Source organism: Gossypium arboreum, chromosome 10 (assembly GCF_025698485.1).
Source record: "Gossypium arboreum isolate Shixiya-1 chromosome 10, ASM2569848v2, whole genome shotgun sequence".
Taxonomy (NCBI): Eukaryota; Viridiplantae; Streptophyta; class Magnoliopsida; order Malvales; family Malvaceae; genus Gossypium; species Gossypium arboreum.
Window position 1 is genome coordinate 2,150,095 of NC_069079.1, and position 23,338 is coordinate 2,173,432.

At 29.8% G+C, this 23,338-nt stretch overlaps 2 protein-coding genes across 2 annotated transcripts; both read right to left on the minus strand.

Annotated features, from left to right (window-relative positions):
• Nucleotides 1-6,334: 6,334 nt before the first annotated feature.
• LOC108488674 (uncharacterized) lies at nucleotides 6,335-7,978 on the minus strand. The gene has a single exon (XM_017792963.2). It carries the CDS (start codon nucleotides 7,676-7,678, stop codon nucleotides 6,377-6,379), a length of 1,302 nt encoding a protein of 433 aa, XP_017648452.1. The 5' UTR covers nucleotides 7,679-7,978; the 3' UTR covers nucleotides 6,335-6,376.
• Nucleotides 7,979-19,497: 11,519 nt separating this feature from the next.
• LOC108489485 (protein RTF1 homolog) lies at nucleotides 19,498-22,524 on the minus strand. Its single transcript, XM_017794066.2, has 2 exons — nucleotides 22,289-22,524; nucleotides 19,498-21,655 (listed from the first exon to the last, which is right to left on the minus strand). The coding sequence occupies exon 2, from the start codon at nucleotides 21,609-21,611 to the stop codon at nucleotides 19,626-19,628; it is 1,986 nt and encodes a 661-aa protein (XP_017649555.1). The 5' UTR covers nucleotides 21,612-21,655; nucleotides 22,289-22,524; the 3' UTR covers nucleotides 19,498-19,625.
• Nucleotides 22,525-23,338: the final 814 nt, after the last annotated feature.

Genomic DNA, 23,338 nt, shown 5'->3' on the forward strand with positions numbered 1-23,338 from the left:
TAATAATCTTCCCTTAACATTTAGGTGGGGGGAGAAAATGGGTCTCTTAAAACCTATAATTTGGGAGTTATGAAAATAGTCTCGCATGGCATGATAGCTGATAGATGATTCTTGTGATGATGATCTTATGCGCCTATGTACATGTGCTTATGCACGTACGGGCTCGCCCTTATGTGTGAAGATCCCCAAGTTGGTTTTTTTCACTAAATATTGGCTCGAAAGTTGGCTCTAAAAACTTTAAAATATTGTTATTTCTTGTTAAAATTTTAATAATTCATTTAATTTTTATATAAAAAATTTGATGTGAAAGAGTGTTTGAGTGGTCGAGTATAGAAGTAGAAAGGAAAAAGGAGAAAGTAACAATTGAGAGAGAGACTACAATGAGTATCTTGGCTCATATTTGGGCCTCGAGCGCCTTATAAATAGTATTGTCGATCCTTTTTCGAGATTACGCATGTCTTTCTATTATTGTTTTCGTACTACATAGATTCGGCTAACCTACTGATATTCCTTTCCCCTATGTGCAGGCTGCCTTATCAAGATAATAAATAAGCGTAGTATATAGACGTCATGTGGTCTCTCAACATGTACTTACCTTATTATTAATCTGTGAGACAGGTGTTTCAAAGTCTTAACCAGTGATATTTAGTCTTTATTTTTAGTCTTAGCTCGTAAGACGAACTCTCTAAGTGCCATTAATTAATTCAGGAGATATACATATAACATGGATTAATTTTATCTAAATAATAATTATCAAAAGTGAATGGTTAAATGGTACCTAAAAAGCTCAATAGGCACACATCAACTTTTGGTGTTGGAATGAAATGGCATTCGGCATGCGATTAACAAGAGAATAATTGGTATAAAATTTTATCTGATATAATTAACAAATGTCATTATTAGTTGTATCCATGAAAGGCTTATCAGAATATGAATATGTATGCAATTGGACAGTCGCTCAAATTTTTAAACCATCAAAGGATCGAAATAATTAGGCCAGGGATGATGCATAAGTATGATTTTATTTTTTAAAGTAAAAAATCAGTAATAATGTAACCTAAATCTTTAGTCGGTTGGTTAGGTAAAGTAGATTTGTATAGCCATTTTTCAATACTTCCCATAACATCTGTCCCACAGTTTAGAAAGTGACTAAGCACACTAGCCAATTGAACGAAAACATGTCTTTATCGATCGTCTGGGAAACCAGTTGGTGGCTACGATGGCGCCAGCGAGGGTCCTCTGCAAAGCACCAATACCCGCCTGTGAGGAAGGAAGCGTCGCCGCTGAAATTGTTTTGTTACAATTATTGAATTGAAATTTGTTGATGCTGAAGAAAGAAGTATCTTCTTATTCTCGGAATAATAGTTCTTAATCTGGTAATTTTCTCTACATTAGAAACTTTACAATGTGCTTTTCTTCATCATCTTGCCTGCAGCATTAACGATACGAAATTATGATTCCGCAGGTAACGACTCTCATATTGTTGAAATTTGATTCGGATTTTTTTTTTTATATTAATTTATTTTAATTTTTAAATTTATTTTGATAAAATGAGTTTTATTTTATAATAATTTATATTATTTAACAAAATTTTAAGGTATTTTCATAAATATTTCTAAAAATAATAATTTTTTTAAAACTTTTAAATTGTTTTCATTATTTCAAATATAAAATATTTATTTTTATATCATACAAAATTAAAATTAATTATATATTAAATAAAAAACAAAATTCAATTAATCAAGAGTCTATTGATGAGAAGGCACTGGGGAAAACTTGAACCCAATTCCTACAGTGATGAATATAAGCGCAATTAAAATTTCTAAAGAGTTATACATTTGTGTACTGATAAGACCATTCACTATTTCTTGAAGCTCGATCTCTCACCCGGATGAACCATATAGTTAAGAGAAACCATGAACCAAAATAGAAGAGCTTGCCCCACCCATGAGTAAATATTTCGTAGTAGCCTCATTAGATCGTACATCTTTCTTGGTATATCCAGATAATAAGTAGGAGCATAAACTGAAACATTCTGGAGCTATAAAGATAGTTATTAAATCGTTAACACCGCATAAAAACATTCCTTCTAGAGTAACTATTAATACGAATAACAAAAACTCAGCTATAACCATTTCTGTACATTCAATGTACTCTACGGATAGAGGAATACATAGAGTTGAACATAGTAAAATAAGAAATTAAAATATTTCATTGAAATTGTTCATTTGAAAATTTTCTGAATCATAGTAAAATAATAAATTGAAAGATTTCGTTGAAATTGTTTGTTTAGAAATTTCTTGAAAAGCTAATAATAGGTTCTTTTCTCCATCGGAACAATAAGGCCGTTATGCTCATTACTAAACTTGTTAAACAATTTTTTAAGAATACTTTTAGAATAAAAAATACATTATTAATATCCCTAACACCCACCCAATTATTTTATTACATGGCAAAATAGTTAAACTAGTCAAAACAACAGACTTGTTAGAAATAAATTTAGTAAAAAAAAAGATTCACACGTGTGTGTATATGATTGCACGTGAGAGAAGTTGGGCTATGAGTCCGGTTATAATTGAATGATGAGATAAAGATGGACTTTTTCAATTTTCTAGTTTATGGGTCTCAATTAATCTTATTCGAAACCCAATATAAATTCAATAATTATCCATTTTGATAGAATTTTTTGGTCAGAGTCTCCTAAGAGTCCCTATACTACTATATAAATTTCATTTTAATCCCTTTACCAAAAATTGCTCTAGCTTAATCCTTATATGTTAAAATTTTATTCAAAGCCTGATACATTTACAACTTTTCATTAGGTTACTAATAATTTGAACAAAATATATCATACTTAATTGATATACTCATGACCGATTGGATCCATAAAAAACCAACCATCTCGAAAAAAATCCATGTATTTTTGAAATACCGAACTGCTAAATTATTAGTAACTTAATAATAGATTATAACAATGTCATGATTTGAATAATTTTTAATGTACAAAGATTAATCTAAAGTAGTTTTTAATAAAGAGACTAAAATGAATTTTACATAGTAATATAGGGACTCCCGATAAACTTTGACTGAATTTTTTAGAAAAAATATCCAAACTGCCGTAAACTAGGACACTAAATTGTTTTATTTATTATTTTTAACAGCTTAAAGTTATTTTATTAAATTTAATTTTATTATAAAATATAATTGCCGAATAGATTTATATAAATTAAATTTTGAAAATAAAAATATAAAAATAATTCTAAATTTATGGCTAGTAATATAAAATTAAGACATTTTAATCTATATATTTAAATTTAACAAAATAAAATATACGATATTAAATAAAAATAATTATATTTTGTAAAATACGAACGGTGCCATTCCTTATTTACGAGGAAGGAAAAGCAGTGAAAGCGAATGCGAAAAGAAGGCACATGCTTTAGCTTTTTAAGAGGCGGCCGACTGTAAAGAGGCTGCTTCAGTTTCACTTTCTTAAATGCATTTGTCAGAAACCAATTCCCCATGTCTTAAATTTATTTCTTAAGAAATATTTTCATTTAAAATTGGAAAACAATAATAACAGTGTGGACATAGGAACATACAACATGTTTTTCCTTACCATGATGTCTTGTTACAAAAATCACATGATCTATTTAACATTGAAGGTAAAATTAATTCATAATTATGATTGTTAAGTATTTGTTTTGTTATCCTCTAAAATGGTTCATTTTCACGTGTATATATAAGACACGATTTATTAAAATAATGTGTTATAAATATGTCATACTTTTTTAAAAGTTACATATATTTTAGATATTCTTCGAGGATTATAATAAACAAGTGATACTATACAAGTAGTTTATATTCATAACAATTGAACTCTTTAAAAGATTATTAAATTGATAGATTGTCGATTAGCATACACGTCAAGCATTTTATATTACAGTGTAACAATGTAATGAAATATAAATTATTAAATGATAGTTTTTCTTGTTTAAAATATAAATTATTGGTAATCCTATGACAAAATTTATTAATGAAATTATTGTGGGAATTTTTTTTGTGAAAATTGATTTTATCTTTAAATTTTTATCTATATTAATAAATAACAACCACTAAAAATAATTATTTACTTCAAAATTTTCAAATTAAAATTTCAAAATAAGATTATTTTCAATAAAGATTCTTTTCAAGTTTTTCTTTTTACCTACAGGGTGGGTTTAATTGATGTCAATAGATATTGTTTAATAACGTAAGATATATTTCTAGAAATTAGTTTGTCTTATATGTATTTAATGAATATTGTCTACTTAATTATATGTAACTTATAGTAAACTACATTATATAAATATTAATATAAATAATATTAAGGAATATAAAACAAATTAAAAAAAAGGAAAATATTGGAGAAGCCATTGGTCAAGAACTCAAGTGAAAGGGTTTCATCAACGTAGATTTCTTTTTGTTTTTGCTTACATCATCATCATCATTATTATTATTATTATTCAGCAGCAATTAAACCGTATCTTTAGTCAACTTTGGGTACATTAATCAACAAGTGGCCTTACATAAGAAAGATCGTAAATGAGTTCATTAGCATGTGCCCAACTTCCCCAAACCCTATAGATTGGACCTAAAATCAAATTGAATAATGGCAACTCCTTACAAAAGAATCATTCAATGTAAATTGCACGACTTAAACAATAAATAAATGTGCCATTGCATCACATTCAGAGATGCAAAATGCATATTAAAATGGGGTGATATTGCTGTACTCATTGACTTCTCAATATTATGTCTATCATGATTGCCAAATGGTGAAATATACAAAAACATGTCTTTTTTATATCTATGATACAATTGAGTGTACTTTTTTTATAAACACTCAATTAATATTTGTTTTTTTATTATACTATTTAACCTTAGAAAATGACCTAATTTGAGTATTAAATATAGTTTAAATATCAATTTAGTCTTTTTAGTATGAAATGGTAAAGCTCACTGCCATAGTTGATGATACCGAGTTGCTACTTGGGTATGTTTTTCTATTTCATTCCATATATCTGAAGAATTACAAAAGATAATATTTTATACTATCATGTTCATATATTTCGAACACTGAGAATCAAATACAAAATTTTCAAGAAAAATGAAGGGGGAAGCAGCCTGGTTTGAAAGATGAATTTGTGGCAATTACATGATTAATGGTCCCAAACTGGATCAGGATAATGGTTGCAATTGGTATATAAATCTAAGAGAATATGGTAAGACAAAGAGATAAATTACATATAAAAGAACACACGCATGGTACCATGATGTAAACCAAGCCCAAGAGTAGGTGTCTTACATTAATTGGAGGCTGAGAAATCACTTTCATGTCTTATTCAAGCAATTACATCCTACATTATCTCTGAATTTTTTGGGTTAATATATAATTTGATATTTGAATATGGTTTTAATGTTCAATTTAGTACCTGAATTTCTTTGTTGTATCTATTTGGTACTTAATTATGTTTGTTAAAAGTACTATGGAGGCCCATTTATTAGGAATTAAATTGTAGTTTGCTTTCTTTCCTCAAAAAATAGATAAATCAGTCCCTATACATTAGATTAAAAAGTAAACAGGTTCTTTTATTAAAAATTTTATCCATTTTCACTGTTAAAAATTGATCTTCATACATTAGCATAAGATATACGTGGCATGTCACATTTTAGTGTTTGGTTATTCTATCAACCACATCAGTTTTAAACAATAAAAATAGATAAAAAATTTAACTAAAATGACCAATTTGCTATTTTCTAATAGTGAAGGCAAAATGCAATCTGACTCTTAGTACGTAATGTTCGACCTAACATCCAAACTAAATAGTGTCATATGACCCAATGAATATTTGACACATATGCTCTAATAAAAAACCATACATACTTAATTGGGATAAAAGAAAACTCAAAAACCAAATTAAATTTTGAAACCATGCGTAAGTGAGGAAAAAACACCCCAAGTATCAAATTGAACACTAAAATTAAACTCAGTTACCAATAGTAAATTAACCTTTTTCTTCAACCAGTAATTGGATAAAATCAAATAAACCCAAATCTCAATTATTACTATCTTTATGTTATAAAGCATGAAAAACATGCATAGTAAAAGCATGATTTAACAACATACTTTTCTTTTCTTTTCTTTTCTTTTTTTACTTTCAAAATTAAAAAAAAAAACAAACAAACAAACAAACAAAAAACTGCATACTATTCTTCCTTTTCATTTTCATAAGTTGAAATCACAGGCAGCAAAAAGAAAAAGGATTAAAAAAAAAAACCCAAACTGAAAATATTTAATGAGATGAATTGAACCTTATTATATATAAATCTGTACTTACAAACTTGATGTTGAAATATTGCAAAAAATACAACAATCTGATATAATATGATGAACAATGCTACCTTCTTCAACTCTAACATCCTTACTTTGCCTGTTCCAAAGATGAACAGTATAGCTTTGTCTTCGGATTTGCTCGAGTTTACGACGTAACCAATCCGATTGAATCCGATTATTAGGCCCTCGGAATAAGCTACGGATCCGACTCCAATCGACCGGATAAAAAGCCGGCGGTGGCAACACGGTGAAGTTAAATTCAGGCCTATTGGTAACTCTACCAACTACCCTTGAAACTAAATAAGGACCATTGTGACCCCATTTATTACCATCAAAAGTAAGTGCAAATTCTTGTATGAATTTGTACAACAATGGATGATGTTTATCAAAAATCAACACAGCATTGTTTAATCTACTCCACGTTTTGGTCTCAATGTTCATGGACTGTGCACCAATCACATTGCTCAAATTGTTGAAACTTTTTAAAACAACAACATCTGTGTCGATATAAACGCCGCCGTATTTGTATAACAAGACCAATCGGAGTAGATTAGACAGGTTTTGTCCTAAAGAAACCTCACCTGGATTGATATTGCCTGTCTTTAATCGATTAAACCATGTTTCTGCATATGTGTGCTTGAATATAGAACCAAAATCAGGACTTACAGTGATTAAATTAAACCCCATGTTTAAAAATGGTTTTAAAACAGCATTTCCTTTTGGGGAATCTAATGAAGTGGATACAATGACAAGACAAGCTTTGGGGTTTGATTTGAACACACTTTCAATGACAAGTAATTCTCTATGATTTAATGAATGTAATGATGAAATCCATGTCATGAAAAAACGAAGCTTACAGTTTGAATTTTGGAAAAAAGCCCTTAATTTGGTGGAGAAAGTGAAACCCTTTGCTGTTTTTGTTGTCCTTAATTGCAAAGCCTTCAATGTTTGAGGACTAAAACGATGAGGTTGTTTTTTTGGCTTTGAAACCATTGAAATGTTGGGTTTTTGTAAAAGAGATAAATGGGTTTTTAAATTTAAAGATGGGTTCTCTTCTTTCACTGCATACATAACTGAGGAAGATGATAATTTTTTCGCCGGTTTGTCACCGGGAAGTATCTCCGGTAACAAATTGGCGGGCTCCGGTGAAGTTTTGGCGGGAACAGAGAGGTTAATATAGAAAACAGAGAAGCCATTACAAGCTAAAAGAAGAAGAAGGAAAAGTGGTAATAAAAACACAAAGCTAAAGACTGAATTTTTGGTATGATGGAAATTATGGTAAAGTTTAGACATTTGAAACATTGTTTTTTTTTTTTTTTTTTTTTTGGGGGGGTTGTAAGAAATTAAAGTGGATTTGTTGCAGATATTGATGGTGGTGGTAATAGTTTCATTTGTACATGAAAAAAAATTAAGAAAAAGAGGGCATTTCAATGGAAGCTAGAGGAAGAAGAAGAACAGGGGCTTTAATGGAGGAAATTGCAAAATAATGGGGATTTAAAAAAGAACAAATTTATTGTAGAAGTGTTTGTGTGGTTTTGGACCTTGAAAGCAAACATGTAAGCAAGAAGAGAGGTCTCTCCAACTCCCAAAGCTGCTTCTATTATTGCTATTATTAGCCAAAAGGAAAAAATAAAAATAAAAAATTGTTGTAATAGAATAGTTTATTTTTGGTTTAAATATGCACTCAGTCCCTTGTCTATTTTTACGTTTAGGAATTTAATCTCTTTGTTTGTCAGATTTGAAAAGTAATGGGTTAAATCATTATTTGAGGTCTAAACTTGTCAACTACTTTCATATGGGAACTTGAACTTTTTTCACCCCAATTTAGTCCCTCAACTTGGCATTTGTTCCCACATTAGAGCTTAAACTTTCTTTTGTCCAAATTAACCCTTGAACTTGGCAATTGTTCCCATATTGGGGCATGAACTTTAAGGTTTTCAAGAAAATGCCATGGATTAACTTGGACAAAAAAAAATTTAGCTCACAATATGAGAACAATTGTCAAGTTCAAGGATTATCTTGGATAAGAAAAGTTTAAACTTAGGTGTGAGAACAATTGTCTAGTTTAGGTTCAATATGAGAATAATTATTTTTAAATATGAAGTCCATATGTACTTCATGATAATTTTTTGGACTTTTACATTTCTTTTGAATTTCTAATTTTAATATTTTTATAATTTTAAAATATTTGTCAATGTGATATATAAAACAAATAATATAATATTAATAGAAATTACACAGAGATTATCATGCAAATTCCGCGTCATGTAAACGTATTATTATACCAAAATATAATATTAATAAACCTTAAATCAGTACTATTGGCATCATTTATAAATAATTATAAATGTTTGAAGTGAATCTTCTCATGTGATATATATTATTCTTTCCTTGACTAATAATAGGACTCAAACTGATACATCAAATGCCAGCCAAAGTAGTGGAAAATATTATTGTATATTGGATAATGATTGATTTATAATTTATAATTTATAAATAATAAACTAATAAATGTTTGAAGTAAATCTTTTTCAAGTGAGAAAATATAAGGTTAAATTTGTTATATAGGTAGAAATAGTTTGTTAATTAGTTATATTGGTTGATTTTTTGAAAATTTAGAAAAATAAATTGTTTTGGAGAGAGAATATTAAATGGGTGCGCTTTCTGTACAGTTGACAGGAAAGTTCGTACACTTTTTTGTTGATATGTCAGGGAAATCGTGGCCAGCTAGACACGTTTTCTTTGAAATTTTGAGAAAACGCTTCTAACTGAGCGCACATTCCCTAACATGTCAGTAGAAAGTTCGCCTAACTAGACACGTTTCTATTTTCTCTCTTCAAAATATTTCAAAAAAATCGAACTATATAAGTAATTAACAAACTATTCAATATATGGTTAATTTAACCAAAATATTATTCTTTCATTGACTAATAATAGGGCTTAATTCTTTTCTCAATCGATACATTAAAATGCAGCCAAATGTCGTGGAAAATAATGCTTATTATTCAAATAAATGATTGGACCTCAATGTTATCTGACTTTGATTTTCCATTATTTAAAATACCAAATATAAAAAATTTAATGCACGTTTTAGTGCTTGAATATTATTTTTTTTTCGTTTCAGTCTTTAACGTTGTCGAACTTTTCAGTTTAATCATTTGAATGTTAAAATTAATTGCTGAATTATTTAATTATTTAACTAATCATATATTGCCACGTGTCATACAATGATGTAATAATGATGTCATCATAAAAATTTTAAAAATAAAAAGTATTAAAAATTAAAAATTACAACAATACTATAAAAAATTTACTAAAATGTACTAATTACTAGAGAATTATAAAAATATTAGAAATTTTAATATTTTTAGAACTTTATGAATCACGAGCTTGAAAATGAGATCATTGTCTATTCAAAGAATACCACCTATTATAATTATTTTATAATTCAATCAATTGAAATTTATAATTGGTAGATATTTTTAGGTGATAAATTTAGAGAAAATTTAAAATTATTTAAATAATAAAATAATTTTATTTAAATTAAATAATATTTTAAATTATTCCAAATATTTGTTACTATCTCAAGATAAATTATTTGTCTCTAGATCAAAATCTTAAAAACTATTGTCGAGTGCTTGACCATTCTAAAAACTTTGGTACAAAATAAAAAGATTATGTGTGCGATGATGAATGAAGGAAATTTACTTCAGACGTTGAATGGGAAGTGAGTCAAATAAATATGCCGTTAATAACACCGGTAAAGTACTAAAATTGATATATTTTAAAATATTAAAAAGTTGAAATAGATATATATTAGAATTTTATTAATACAATTTTAAAAAAAATTATAAAAATTAATTGTGTTACAATAGACAATTTTATCAAATTTTAATATTTTAAATGTGATTAGCAAAGGTATATTTTATGAAAAATACAACAATTTTACTATTTTAATATTTTTGTACAATCTTTTATGATTTCTAATCATTTTTAAATTTTAAATTTTTTAATTTTTAAATATTTTTACAATTTTTTAAATTCCAACATAATTTTAATTTTTAAACAATTATATATTTTTTTATAATTTTATAATTTTATAAAATTTTTATTTTTTAATTTGTAGTTTTTTTCTAAATGATGAAGTCAATGTATGCCCTGTGACAAATTTATGATTTATTGGATATCCAAGTCAGGTTTTTTTGTATTCAACCATTTTTCAAATGCCCAAGGGATTAAACCAAAAACATTTGATAATGTTAGGGATTGGATTTTGAACGTTTGATAGCGTTAAGGATTGAAGTCGGCCAAAAAAACACTTTAAGGACCAAAGTGAGAAAATGTTATACTTAAAAGGGCTAAAATATTCATTATATAAAAAATGAGCTTATTATTCTCAAATAATTTAAAAACGAGTATGGATAATGTGGTTTTTTGGCTTCTAATTTCAAGATTAGGTTTATTTTGGTTTTTTTTGGGGAGGTTTATTGGTATTTAACTCTACAATTAAGTCTAATTTGGTTTTTGAACTTTTGAAAGAAAAAAAAATTAGATGACATTTGAAAATTATAAAAGTAATTTTTAAAATTTTTCTTAGTGACATGATATAATCTTGTAGTATCAAATTAATAAATATTGATAAAATCCAAATTTAATGATGAAAATGGCTTTAGTTTTCAAATTGTATCAAAGTAGATAGAAAAATACGGTTAAATCACCTTTGAGGCTTGATTTTGGCGACTTTTCTCATATTAGGGTTTGAATTTTTTTTTTGTATAAGTTAGACACTGAATTTGGCAATTGTTCCCACACTGGAGTTTGAATTTCTTTTAATCCAAGTTAGGCCATAAACTTGGCAATTGCTTAGGCCATAAACTTGGCAATTGCTCCCTCATTAGGGCTTGAATTATTTTTGTGCAGGTTAGTCCTTAAAAACCCTAAAGTTCATACCCCACTATAGGAACAATTGTCAAGTTCAAGCCTCAATATGAGAATAACTACTAAGTTCAGGGACTAACTTGAACAAGAAAAGTTCAAGCCCTAATATGAAAATAATTGCCTGGTTTAGGACTCAATGTGAAAACATTTACCAATTTTAGGGCCTAACTTGGATAAGAAAAAGGTCTATCCCCTAATGTGGGAATAGTTTCCAATTTCAAGCCCCAAATTGTAATTTAACCTTAAAATACAAATATGACAAAATAATTTGCTAAGTTCAGGGATTAAAAATTATATTAACCAAATAATTATTTCGTTAGTTGGTTGCTGTGTGTGGCGTGGGGGGATGTTGCGCCTGTCGGTAGGCCACACGATAAAGGGTATTTTTTGATCCCACATCGACTGTGTCTTGTTAGTTTCTTACGAATTTTGTATAAAAAATAATCAGGAATTTCAATTATTATGTATCCTTTTTGACTAAAGAAAAGCTGCTCCTATGTATTTGTCATATGCAGTTCAACCAAAATAAATTACTGCCTCTGAGACCATGTTTTCATAATTTGTAAGTTGAAAGATGATCTATAGATATTTTTTAGGGTATTGTTCACTCATGTTATAAAATTATTATTAAATTATTTGATAATTTTCATTTAAGTCATTGAACCATTCAAGTTTTTTTATTTAAGTCATTGAATTATTAAGTTTTTTTTTCTTAAGTTTGGCTTGTGAGCTTCAAGTGATAATTCGATGATTGGTACGTTAGATCAGCACTCATCGACGTGTAGAAAAACATACCTTAGGTTCAAGTCAATGTAACAGCCTAATTTTCAGTGATGTCGGAACAGTGATTCAAGATCACTAAATCAGACAAATGAGTAGGAAATATTATTAATTTAGTGAGTATAAGTTAAATGTGAAGTTAGGAAAAATTTTGAAGTAGTGAATAGTGTACTAAAAATAAATATTAAAATAATTAGAATCGAAAACGAGGTATCGAGATCTCGAGAATTTTAAATCGAGACATAAATATTTTTATAAATATTTATGGAGTGTTAATAAGTCAGTATTAAAGTTTCGTCAAGAAATTTTAAAGTTCTGATAGTTAATTGAAAAAAAGGACTAAATTGTATTAAATGCAAAATTGTGGGAAATGATTAAATAGCTTAAATGATAAAAGAAAGAGGGTTTAAAAGGAAAATAGACCCAAGGTCTCTTTGGGCTGGACGGCAATGGCATGAAATCAGCAAGAAAATAAGGAGAATTAAGGGCAAAATTGGAAAATTGCAAAATTTACTTAATAAAGCTAGGACTAAAGTGGAATTATCTAGATTTCTCTTTATTTTTCTGCATTCTCATCAGCAAAAACACCATGGAAGAGTTCCCTTAAGCTGGTTTTTTCATATTTTTACTTCAGGTAAGTTCAATTCTTGATTATTTATTGAATTTTTTGTGTTTTTGTGACTTTTACAACTAGGTCCACTTCTTAAATTCATTAGTTTTTGATTCTATGAAAGAAATTGAAAGTTTCTATGAATATGTACTGGAAGTATATGATGATTTGGCATGGAATTAGAGCTTTAAATTGTTTATATTCTGATATTATTGAAAGAATTGAATAGAAAGTGAATGTTTGGGACCTAATTGTAAAAGTGTTTGAAGTTAGAGTTTTATGTAGAAATTCTGAATTTAAATAGTTATGAAATAACTTATAATGTCTAAGAAAAGTATTAATTGAGAAAATTATCTTAATTGAGAGGTTAATTGAGCAAAGACTGAATTGTATGAATTGTGAACTTTGGGGCAAAATAGAAATCAACATTTTGCACTAAAACTGTTTTGGACAGCAGCAGTAATCTAACTTTGAAAAATCACCAAAAATTTTATAAATGGAATTAGAGTATGAATAAAATATGAAATTAAAACTTATTGAGTCTAGTTTCTTATAGAAGAAATTATGTAAGCAATGGAATTGTAAATCATGAGATATGATAAATTTTGTGAGATAAGTTCAGAATGATTTCGGGTTCCCCTGTTCTGACTTTGTAAAATGATAAAAAAATTTATAAAAATAATTATGGGCTTAAATTTATATGTTTAGAATCCTGAATGAGTCTATTTTCAATATAAATAAACGGGAATATCATTCGAATCCTGTACGAGGAGATAATTAAATTTTAGTGAAGAAGGGTCGGAACTGTCAGACAGCAGAACAGGGGAGACTTCAATGAATAAACTGTATTAATTGGTCCAACCAAAAATTATGAAATTTTTTTGGTAAGAATATATATGAGTCTAGTTTCATGAAAAATTAGAGGATCTTAATTTTGAGTTCCGTAGCTCCAGATATAAATAATTTAGTGACTACGACACGGGTGGATAGTCTGAATATTCACATAAGTAATTAGTGAAAATTATGGATAATGTTACTTACAAGTGTGTTATTTATACCAATGATGTGGATGGAGAGGAGGAGGAGGAAAAATATATGAATGAATCGTGTATAAATTAAACACATGCCCGATTATAATCGATAAGTGTTAGATTAGAAATGATATAATGTTTTATGTGGAATATTTATTATGAAATTATGATTATCGTTATAATACAAAATTTGTACTTGTGAGTTTATATGGCTAAATTTGTAATGCCCCTAACCCGAATCCGTCACCGGAATAGAGTTACGGAGCATTACCGGAGTTACCGATTCATTTATCAGATATTTCATTAATCCGATATCTTTTCTTTTCCACGTTCAAGTCTCGTATTCAAGTCATCCGGATCTTTATAAAGAAAATTGATCGTCGTTTTCATTTATTTAATGTTATAATACATTCAATCAATGCTCTAAACAAAATTATCATTTTACCCCTAAACTTTTAATTAATGACGGTTTCATCCTTAGGTTAAAATAAAATAAAATTATTGCAATTTAATCCTTATTTCCAACCGTTATTCTCACACAAATTGATAACAACCTATGAATTCTATAAAATATCAGAATTTTCCATCATTTCAACACTTTTCAATTTAATCCTTAAAACATGTTTTTCCCTAGTCTTGAGCTAAATTAATAATTTCATTAAATTTTGTAATTTAAATAATAAAATAATCCATTTCATGCAAATTGGTCATTTTTAACCATTTTTTTACAAAATTGCCCATAAAATTTTACTTTTATTCAATTTAGTCCATGAGCCTAAAACATACAAATTAGCCATGCTAGCTGAATATTCATACATATTTTCCTCCTCCTCCTCTCCATTCCACATCCTTAATTTATATAACATGCAACAAGTAACATTATCAATAATTTTACTATTTACTTATGTATATTCAAAACTGTCCATTTGCGTCATAGTCACTAAATTATTTATATCTTAAGCTACAAAACTCGAAATTAAGATCCGCTAATTTTCCCTAAAACTAGACTTACTTATATTATTACCATAAAATTTTCAGAATTTTTGGTTTATCCAATAAGTACAGTTTATTCTTTAAAGTTTCCCTTGTTCTGCTGTCTGACAGTCCCGACCCTTCTTCACTAAGAATTAATTATCTCATCGTACGAGATTCAGATGATGTTCCCGATTATTTATATTGAAAATAGTCTCTTTAAGGATTTTAAACATATAAATTTAATCCCTTAATTATTTTTTTTCAATTTTTGATGATTTTCCAAAGTCAGAACAGGGGAACCCGAAATCATTCTGATATTGTCTCACAAAACTTATTATATCTCATGATTTACAATTCCATTGCTTACACCGTTTCTTCTATAAGAAACTAGACTCAATAAGCTTTAATTTCATATTTTATTCATCCTCTAATTAGATTTATACAATTTTTGGAGATTTTTCAAAGTTAGACTATTGCTGCTGCCCAAAACTGTTTTAGTGCAAAATGTTGATTTCCATTTTGCCCCAAGTTTCACAGTTTATACAATTTAGTCCTTACTTAATTAACCCCTCAATTAAACTAATTTTCTCAATTAATACTTTTCCTAGATATTATAAGTTATTTCATAACTATTGAAATTCAGAATTTCCACATAAAACTCTAACTTCAAACTCTTTTACAATTTAGGTCCCAAACATTCACTTTCTATTCAATTCTTTCAATAAAATCAGCATATAAACAATTTAAAGCTCTAATTCTATGTCAAATCATCGTATACTTCCAGCACATATTCATAGAAACTTTCAATTTCTTTCATAGAATCAAGAACTAATAAATTAAACAAATGGTCCTAGTTGTAAAAGTCACAAAAACACAAAAATTTCAAGAAATAATCAAGAATTGAACTTACCTGCAATAAAAATATGAAAAACCAGCTTAAGGAAACTCTCCCATGGTGTTTTTGCTGATGAGAATGCAGAAAAATAAAGAGAAATCTAGATAATTCCACTTTAGTCCTAGCTTTATTAAGCAAATTTTGCAAAATTTCCAATTTTGCCCTTAATTCTCCTTATTTTCTTGCTGATTTCATGCCCATGCCGTCCAGCCCAAATAGACCTTGGGTCTCTTTTCCTTTTAAACCCTCTTTCTTTTATCATTTAAGCTATTTAATCATTTCCCACAATTTTGCATTTGATACAATTTAGTCCTTTTTGTTCAATTAACTATCAGAACTTTAAAATTTCTTGACGAAACTTTAATACTAACTTATTAACACTCTATAAATATTTATAAAAATATTTATGGCTCGATTTTAAATTCCCGAGGTCTCGATACCTCATTTTCGATTCCAATTATTTTAGTATTTATTTTTAGTACACTATTCACTATTTCAAAATATTTCCTAACTTCACATTTAACTTATACTCACTAAATGAATAATATTTCCTACTCATTTGTCGAATTTAGTGATCTCGAATCACTGTTTCGACACCACTGAAAATTAAGTTGTTACAAAATTTTAGTGATTATTTGTTAATTTTATGAATTTCATGAAGTGTTATTTCATATGTATTAATGATAAAATCGTGAATAATGTAAAAGCATGAAAATTGAATAAATGATCAAATTGAGCATTTCAGTTCAATGACAAGATGAATTGAAGGAAAAAACCATTGTTGGACCATGGCAACAAGTGATCAGTGATAGCTTCGGCTACACTTATCTGATCAAGGATAAGTGAAAGTGATAAGTAATAGCTTCGCTACACTTATCGATCAAGGACAAATGACAAGTGAAAAGTGGTAGCCTGGCCACCGATCGATGAAAAGTGGTAGCCGACTACCGATCGGTGAAAAGTGGTAGCTTCGCTACGATCGATGAAAATGGTAGCTTCGCCTACACGATCAATGAAAATGGTAGCTCGCCACCGATCAATGAATAGTGGTAGCTTCGGCTACAAGTGACAAGTGATTTCCGTATAAGACCATATCGGGATATGGCATCGCAGTGATATATGCTATCAGATAAGACCATATCGGGATATGGCATCCGTAAGATATGTGATTCGTGTAAGACCATAGCTGGGCTATGGCATCGATATGTGATATGTGATTACGTGTAAGACCATAGCTGGCTATGACATCGATATATGAAGATGTGTAAGACCATAGTTGAACTATGACATCGAGTAAACGAAGTACTCAATTTTGTAAGACGTTCACTAATTTGACAAAGTTTGGTAAGTGTTACATGGAATTATGTGATACAAGAAGTACGAGTTGATAAGATATGAGTATAGAGCTTGGTTGATAAATGAATTCATTTGTGATTATATAATTGTTCATCTTGAATGTACTGTCCATATATATTGATAACTCAAACGCATTAATGAATAAAGTTCCGACATGGAATAAATTGAACACGAGACAAATAATTATGAAATTGAACTCGGAATTCATGAAAATGATGGTTATTGATATATGGAGACATGAGACATTGGTATATGAATATGGAAAATATTTGATAAATGTGTTTATTCATAATTATGGAATTATATACCTCATGTGTACTATTTGCATAAAGATGATATTTCAAATACTTTGGTTATTTAAGCTTAAATATGAAACAGTATGAAATCAAGATAAGTTGTTATAAAAATATATTTAGATTACAGAGATATAGCTGATATATGTTGTATGATTACATAACGTGAAATTGTGTATATATATGAGAAATTTAATGAGAAATGAGCCCATACACGTTTCTTGTTATTTATATGAAGTGTATGACTGACAAGGGTGATGAAGTTATAGACAGAGAGTTACACGGGTTGAAAACACGGGCGTGTGACTCTCCAAAGTGTGAAAATTTTCTAAGTGTTGCAAAAGTTTCATATGTTTAAGGTTTGGTCCCGAACCACCCTGAATGTATGTTTTGGGCCCCCTAGGCCCATATAAGGGACGTTAAACATATGTACGAAAGTTTTTATTTTAGAAGAAATTTTATGGCTGATTTTTACATGATTGATCATATTAAGTTCGGTAATGCCTCGTACCCTATTCTAGGCTCGGAATACTGGTAGGGGGTGTTACAGTCAATATGATGATTAGTATCAAAAATTAAAGAAAAAAACTATTTGAATTTTAGTTCGCAAATTTATGACGCTCAAAATTGTTTTATGGGGAAAAATTAAACTATACAAGAGAAAGGGAATGAGAGCTTTTAATTGGTGCAGGTGTTGAGAACAGAGAAGGCCATACAATAACGATTTTAACAACCTAATAATTTAAACAAAAACTTTTGAATAGTTTAATGACCATTTGTAACATTTCGAAGTTAATTGACCAAAACGTAATTTATAGTGACCTCAATATAATTTACGCTATTTTTATAGGGTGTGCAAGATATTGAATATATAAGGAAGATCGAATTGGATAAATAAAAATAATTCAATTTATTCGATTTCCAAATTTAAGTGATTTACTCGATGAGGTATCTATTTTAAATATTTAAACCGAATAAATTAATTAAACATTAAATCCATCTCAATATTCAAAAACATAATATCCAATTACTTTAAAAAATTAACCCAAATAAAATATAACCAAATCCAATTAATTACCTAATTAATTAAGTAAATATACAATAACTCAACTTAATTAATTAATTAAACCCAAATATAAAATTAAATAATTAAATTAAAAATAATCCAATTAGCTAATTTGAATAAATAACCTAATCCATTAAATCACCCAAATATAAAATAACACATCCCCAACACATTTAATTAACTTAAGGTAAATATAAAATTTCTATAAATTCATTGAGATAAAAATATATCATCAACCAAGATTCAAGATTATACAATCGAAAGAAATTTAAATTTTATGCCAATCATTAAATATGAATTATCGAGTTAATTTCATTAAGAATAATATGAAAACATAAAATAAAATTTAAAGAAGAGATTAATTTAATTAATTTCAATATTATAGTAACAAATTGATTAATATTAACGAAGGATAAATTTTTTCAACAATTTATTTAATTGGTTTTCATATTTTGAAATTTAAAATTTCAATATTGAAAAAGAAGAAGAGAATTTTCGAGAATGTGATAAACAAGTACAACAATTTTTAATACATTATTTTAGTTTCTACCATTTTTTCACTTTAATCCTTAATTTTTTTACTCCGATCAATACTTTAAAAAATGATATTTTTTCGATGACTAAAATAAAAACGACCTAAAAGTTTGGTGACCAAAATAAAAGTGAAACACGATGTTACATGTAAAGTTAATCGCCATTAGAGATTTAGCGGTGACTAAAATGAAAGCGCCTTAAAAGTTAAGTTACAAAATTGCAAAAATTTCATCTTATATGACCAAAATAAAAACACCCTAAAAGTTAAATAACCAGTTAGGTAGTTTATCCAAAGTCAAATATCTCCACGTCATATTTTCGTGTCTTATGCAAAAATTAATGGGCTTTTTCATTCGGGTATAAACACAAATAGGGTTCTTTGCATAAAGAGGGTCCATATTTAGTCCTGAAGCAACAAATTTTCCCTACTTAATTTTTGAACTTTTGTCCATGGATACTTGTGCCACATAATCACTTAAATTATTATAATTTTATAAAAATAAATGTCACATGACACAACCTCAAAATATCACGAATTTAAAATTGAAAAAAATTATAAATTTCAGAATTAATTTCGACAAATAAAAGGTTCATCCCCATTTGCAATATCCATTATTTTTCATAAAATAAAAGAAACATAGTATTTCAAAAACCATAATTTTATAAACCAAAAAGAACATACATAATATTCGTTTGGCAGTTTGATAAAATGCTATAGAACAAACTTTCCACTTAAACAACAGCTGGAAATAATAAATATATTTATTAACTCTAGAGGAGACCTCTTCTTCTCTTGTAGTCACTAACTGTCAAGGTAAGAGCATGTCTCCTTCCATCATTCTCGGGGACTCGGCATCCAATGGTTGCTTCTATCCTTTGTTTCCTGGCCATGAATCCAGCCACCGCGCCCTCGTGACCACCGAACTTCCGAAGCACGTCCAATGAGATCGGAAGCTCAAAGTCATGTAGCATGTTAGATTCTGTCCCTTCATCGACAGGGGCATTTGTGTCAACCAATTTCCCCGCACCTGCAGCTTCTTGCAAGGCAGCTGCTGTGGCTGCCCTGCCAGCCTCAGCAGCAGCAGCCCCTGCATCATTGCCATTTCCACTGCCAATTGCACCGTTTGTGTCACCATTAGCTACCGCTGCCGCATCTCCTCCAGGAGCCTTTGCATTATAGTAGTTCCTTGATCTAGTCCACCTCCTCGAAAATGGATCATACCCAGCTTCCCCTGCTTTTAAACCAGTATTTACAGGTTTCAATCCAGATGCATTTTTGAAATTCTCAACCCTGTTCTTTCGGTTCATCTCAGCCAACCTAACAGCCTTGGCATCTTTCTCCTGTGACTGCCGGGAGGCCTCTAGTTGCTGCAGTCTCTTCTTAATCCTCTCAACCTCTGCATCATCATGCTTGCTTTGTGCAATTTCTAGGTCCCTTCTCAATCGGTCCTTCTCAGCTGCAACATTTAACGGTCTAGATGAACTGGACTTTTTCTCCTGCAACATCTGCTTTACGGTAGCTGCTGAGTAGACAAAAGTTTTGGCCTTCTGTAATGCTTCTTTCTTTTCAAGCACATCTTGCTTGCTCGGCATCCGGCCTCCACTTCGCTCCACCTCCCTAATCAATTGTCTAAACTCCTCCTCTAGCGGTGGGGAGTCTGAAATCATAGCCATCTGCCACCTGGCAGCGGAGCTTTCGTTTCCCCAAATCACATTCAAGTACTTATATGTTGTCTTGGTCTCTAGTTTGTATGTCCGATCAGGATCCGTGGCATCAACATTCCTGACCATGCAGAGCCTGTAGATAGCGCCAGTTTTTGACCGTCCAATACCGACTCTTACAAAACAACCCACAATCAACTCCTCGAAAAATGGCTCCATAAACCATTTTGCAAGTTTTGACCTTCTGATAGTAATTTCCTTAATGTCATTAAATGTTGGCCCATTTGGCCCCCATGTGCCCCTCTCATCCTCACTATCAACCATTCCGCCATCCCCAGTTGACCCTTCGTCTTCACTGTTAGACCTGCTTTCACTCTCACTCTGACTAGAGCTACTTAGACTTGATGCAGTGAAGGGTTTCCTCTTGACTGGTGATAAGCCCCGGTTGCCAGAACTGCCTCTAGATGCATCTCTCAACTTACGATGTGCCTCTGGATCCTGCTGCTTCAGCCGTTTTGCTCTCAACTCATTCAGGGCATCATCTTTAGCAGCAGCCCTATCCGCAGATCTAGCCGATGACCGCACTCCGCGAGAAGAAGGAAGAGGCGGAGTCTCTCTCTGTGACCGGCTAGGCCTATCGTTTTCCCGCTTCGATCTAATCTTCTCAGTAAATTTCTTATCACCTCTCTTATCTGCTCGTTCCGACAGAATCATTTCTCTTTCCAGTTCAGTCAACTGCGCAAGCTGTCTCCTGTCTTCCTCATTCTTGTAAAGATCGTCACCAACATCAGATTCATCACTGCTGTCACGCTCTCGACCAGAACCAGCATCATCATAATCACCTTCTTCCTGACTGCCCTGATCATCATCTCTTTCAGCAGGGTCTAACCTCTTCTTCAATGGAACTTGTGAACCAGACGGTTTTCTACTTGCATACCCATGATCATCATCCGAATCATCATCCCTAGAGTCACTTCCCCCATCTGAATATGAACCTTCACGTCGCCTTCTAGATGGTGGAAGTGAGTGTCGGTTCCTTCCCCCAGTACCAGTTCTTCCCGCTGCCTCAAGAAGCAAATTTTCTAAGTCTGCCATAATCACCCGTGCACCCGTCTAGGCTGTGACAATTTGTTTCACCTCTGAAACAATTTTAAAAGTTATAGTAAACCAATTTGAACGTTCATATATATATATATATATATATATATATAGCGTTAACCAGTTTGAACATTCATTAAATATACTATCCACAAGAAAATTATGAAGAGAAACTCATTAAAACGTCACAAAGCATGTAAACCCGATTGCAGAGTTTTCTTAAACTCTATATAGCCAATGTAGGGGATAACAATCAATGACCCTTTTTTTTTAATAGTAAAACAACTTCGACTGAAAATACGCTAACAACTAAAGGGGTATAGTTTTGTAACCTTAGCTTATACAGATTTATTCTTCAGCTCTTTTTTTTTTTTGCCATTATCAATGGCCAATCTTATAATCAAATAACAAAGTACTATAATAAAGCAACGATTCCATGAAATTACTTATCATAATCAAAACCAGATCTAAGCCAGATAAACTGAAAATTCACAGTTTTTCTTATTCTCTACGTAAAACAACTTTTACAAAAAAAAAAAAAAGTAAAAGTAAAATTCGGGACAAAAATTAAATACCACAATTTAAAAAAAAAAAGGATGATACCGGCGCCGACGAAGCGACGGAGACGCCGCCGCCTTAACGTTAAACAGAAAGGGAGAGAAATAAAGACTAACCTGGGTATCGCGAAAAGCTTTATCGATTTCGTGGCTAATTTTCTGATCTGGATATCGAATCAGAGAGAAAATCAATGGGTAATTAGGGGAAGAATCGGAAAAGGGCAAAGCACAAATCACTGGGTTGGATTTGAAAGGGCAAAGAATTTGGACTGAATTTTTACTTATAGACCCATTTATTATCAGTTGCTGGGTTTTCTTTTTTATTACTTTTAAACCCAATTTTTGAATGCTGTCTTCGGCCTATTTACGAAAAGGGTAAACTGCACCCTCTAAACGATTAATAAGTTTTACATTTTTATCACTCAATTTAAAAAAGTTACAAAATGGTCACTAACTGGCTAAGGTAAAAATAGAAACACCAAAAAATTCAATATAATTAGACGACCCATGACACTTACATGTAGCACACCATCCTATATGATCTCTCTCTTTTGGCATTTTAAAGAAAAATGTTTAAGTTTTAGTTTTTTACATAATTTAGTCCATCTATTTTTGTAATGTCATTAATTAGTTTAAACAATTAATATTATTAACTATTACAATCAAAATGTTGACGTCAAAATTTCTTAAAAACAATATTTCAATCAAGAAAAGTATTCCAACAAAAAAAAGATTTTATAATGATGGTTTGAATGTATTTTTAAGAAAAAAATCCTAATAAGTGTTTTCAATGTTATTTTTATTGTTATATAATATTTCTTAATTTCAAAATATTATATAGAGAATTTAATAAAAGAATTTTAACTATGGTAACAACTGAACTTAAATTTTAAATTCAAAAAAGTAGAGGATCGTATTCACGAAAATAACAAAGAAGGAGACTAAATTCCAAATATACAAAGTGCAGGGGCTTAGAGCATATTTTAACCTTCAAATTTTTACTTTATAATTTTATACAAATAAATAATTAAACCAACACCAAGCGTGAACTCAGAACCATACTACTATATATTATTTCATTAAAATGAAAGTTCAAGTTATTTGGTAAGTTTTTATTTGATAAATTAATTTAATTTCAACTATTAAAATAAAAATATTTGAAATAAT

Bases quoted from the DNA above. Each gene is read 5' to 3' on its own strand.
- LOC108488674 (XM_017792963.2), bottom strand. From the start codon at position 7,678: ATGTTTCAAATGTCTAAACTTTACCATAATTTCCATCATACCAAAAAT.
- LOC108489485 (XM_017794066.2), bottom strand. From the start codon at position 21,611: ATGGCAGACTTAGAAAATTTGCTTCTTGAGGCAGCGGGAAGAACTGGT.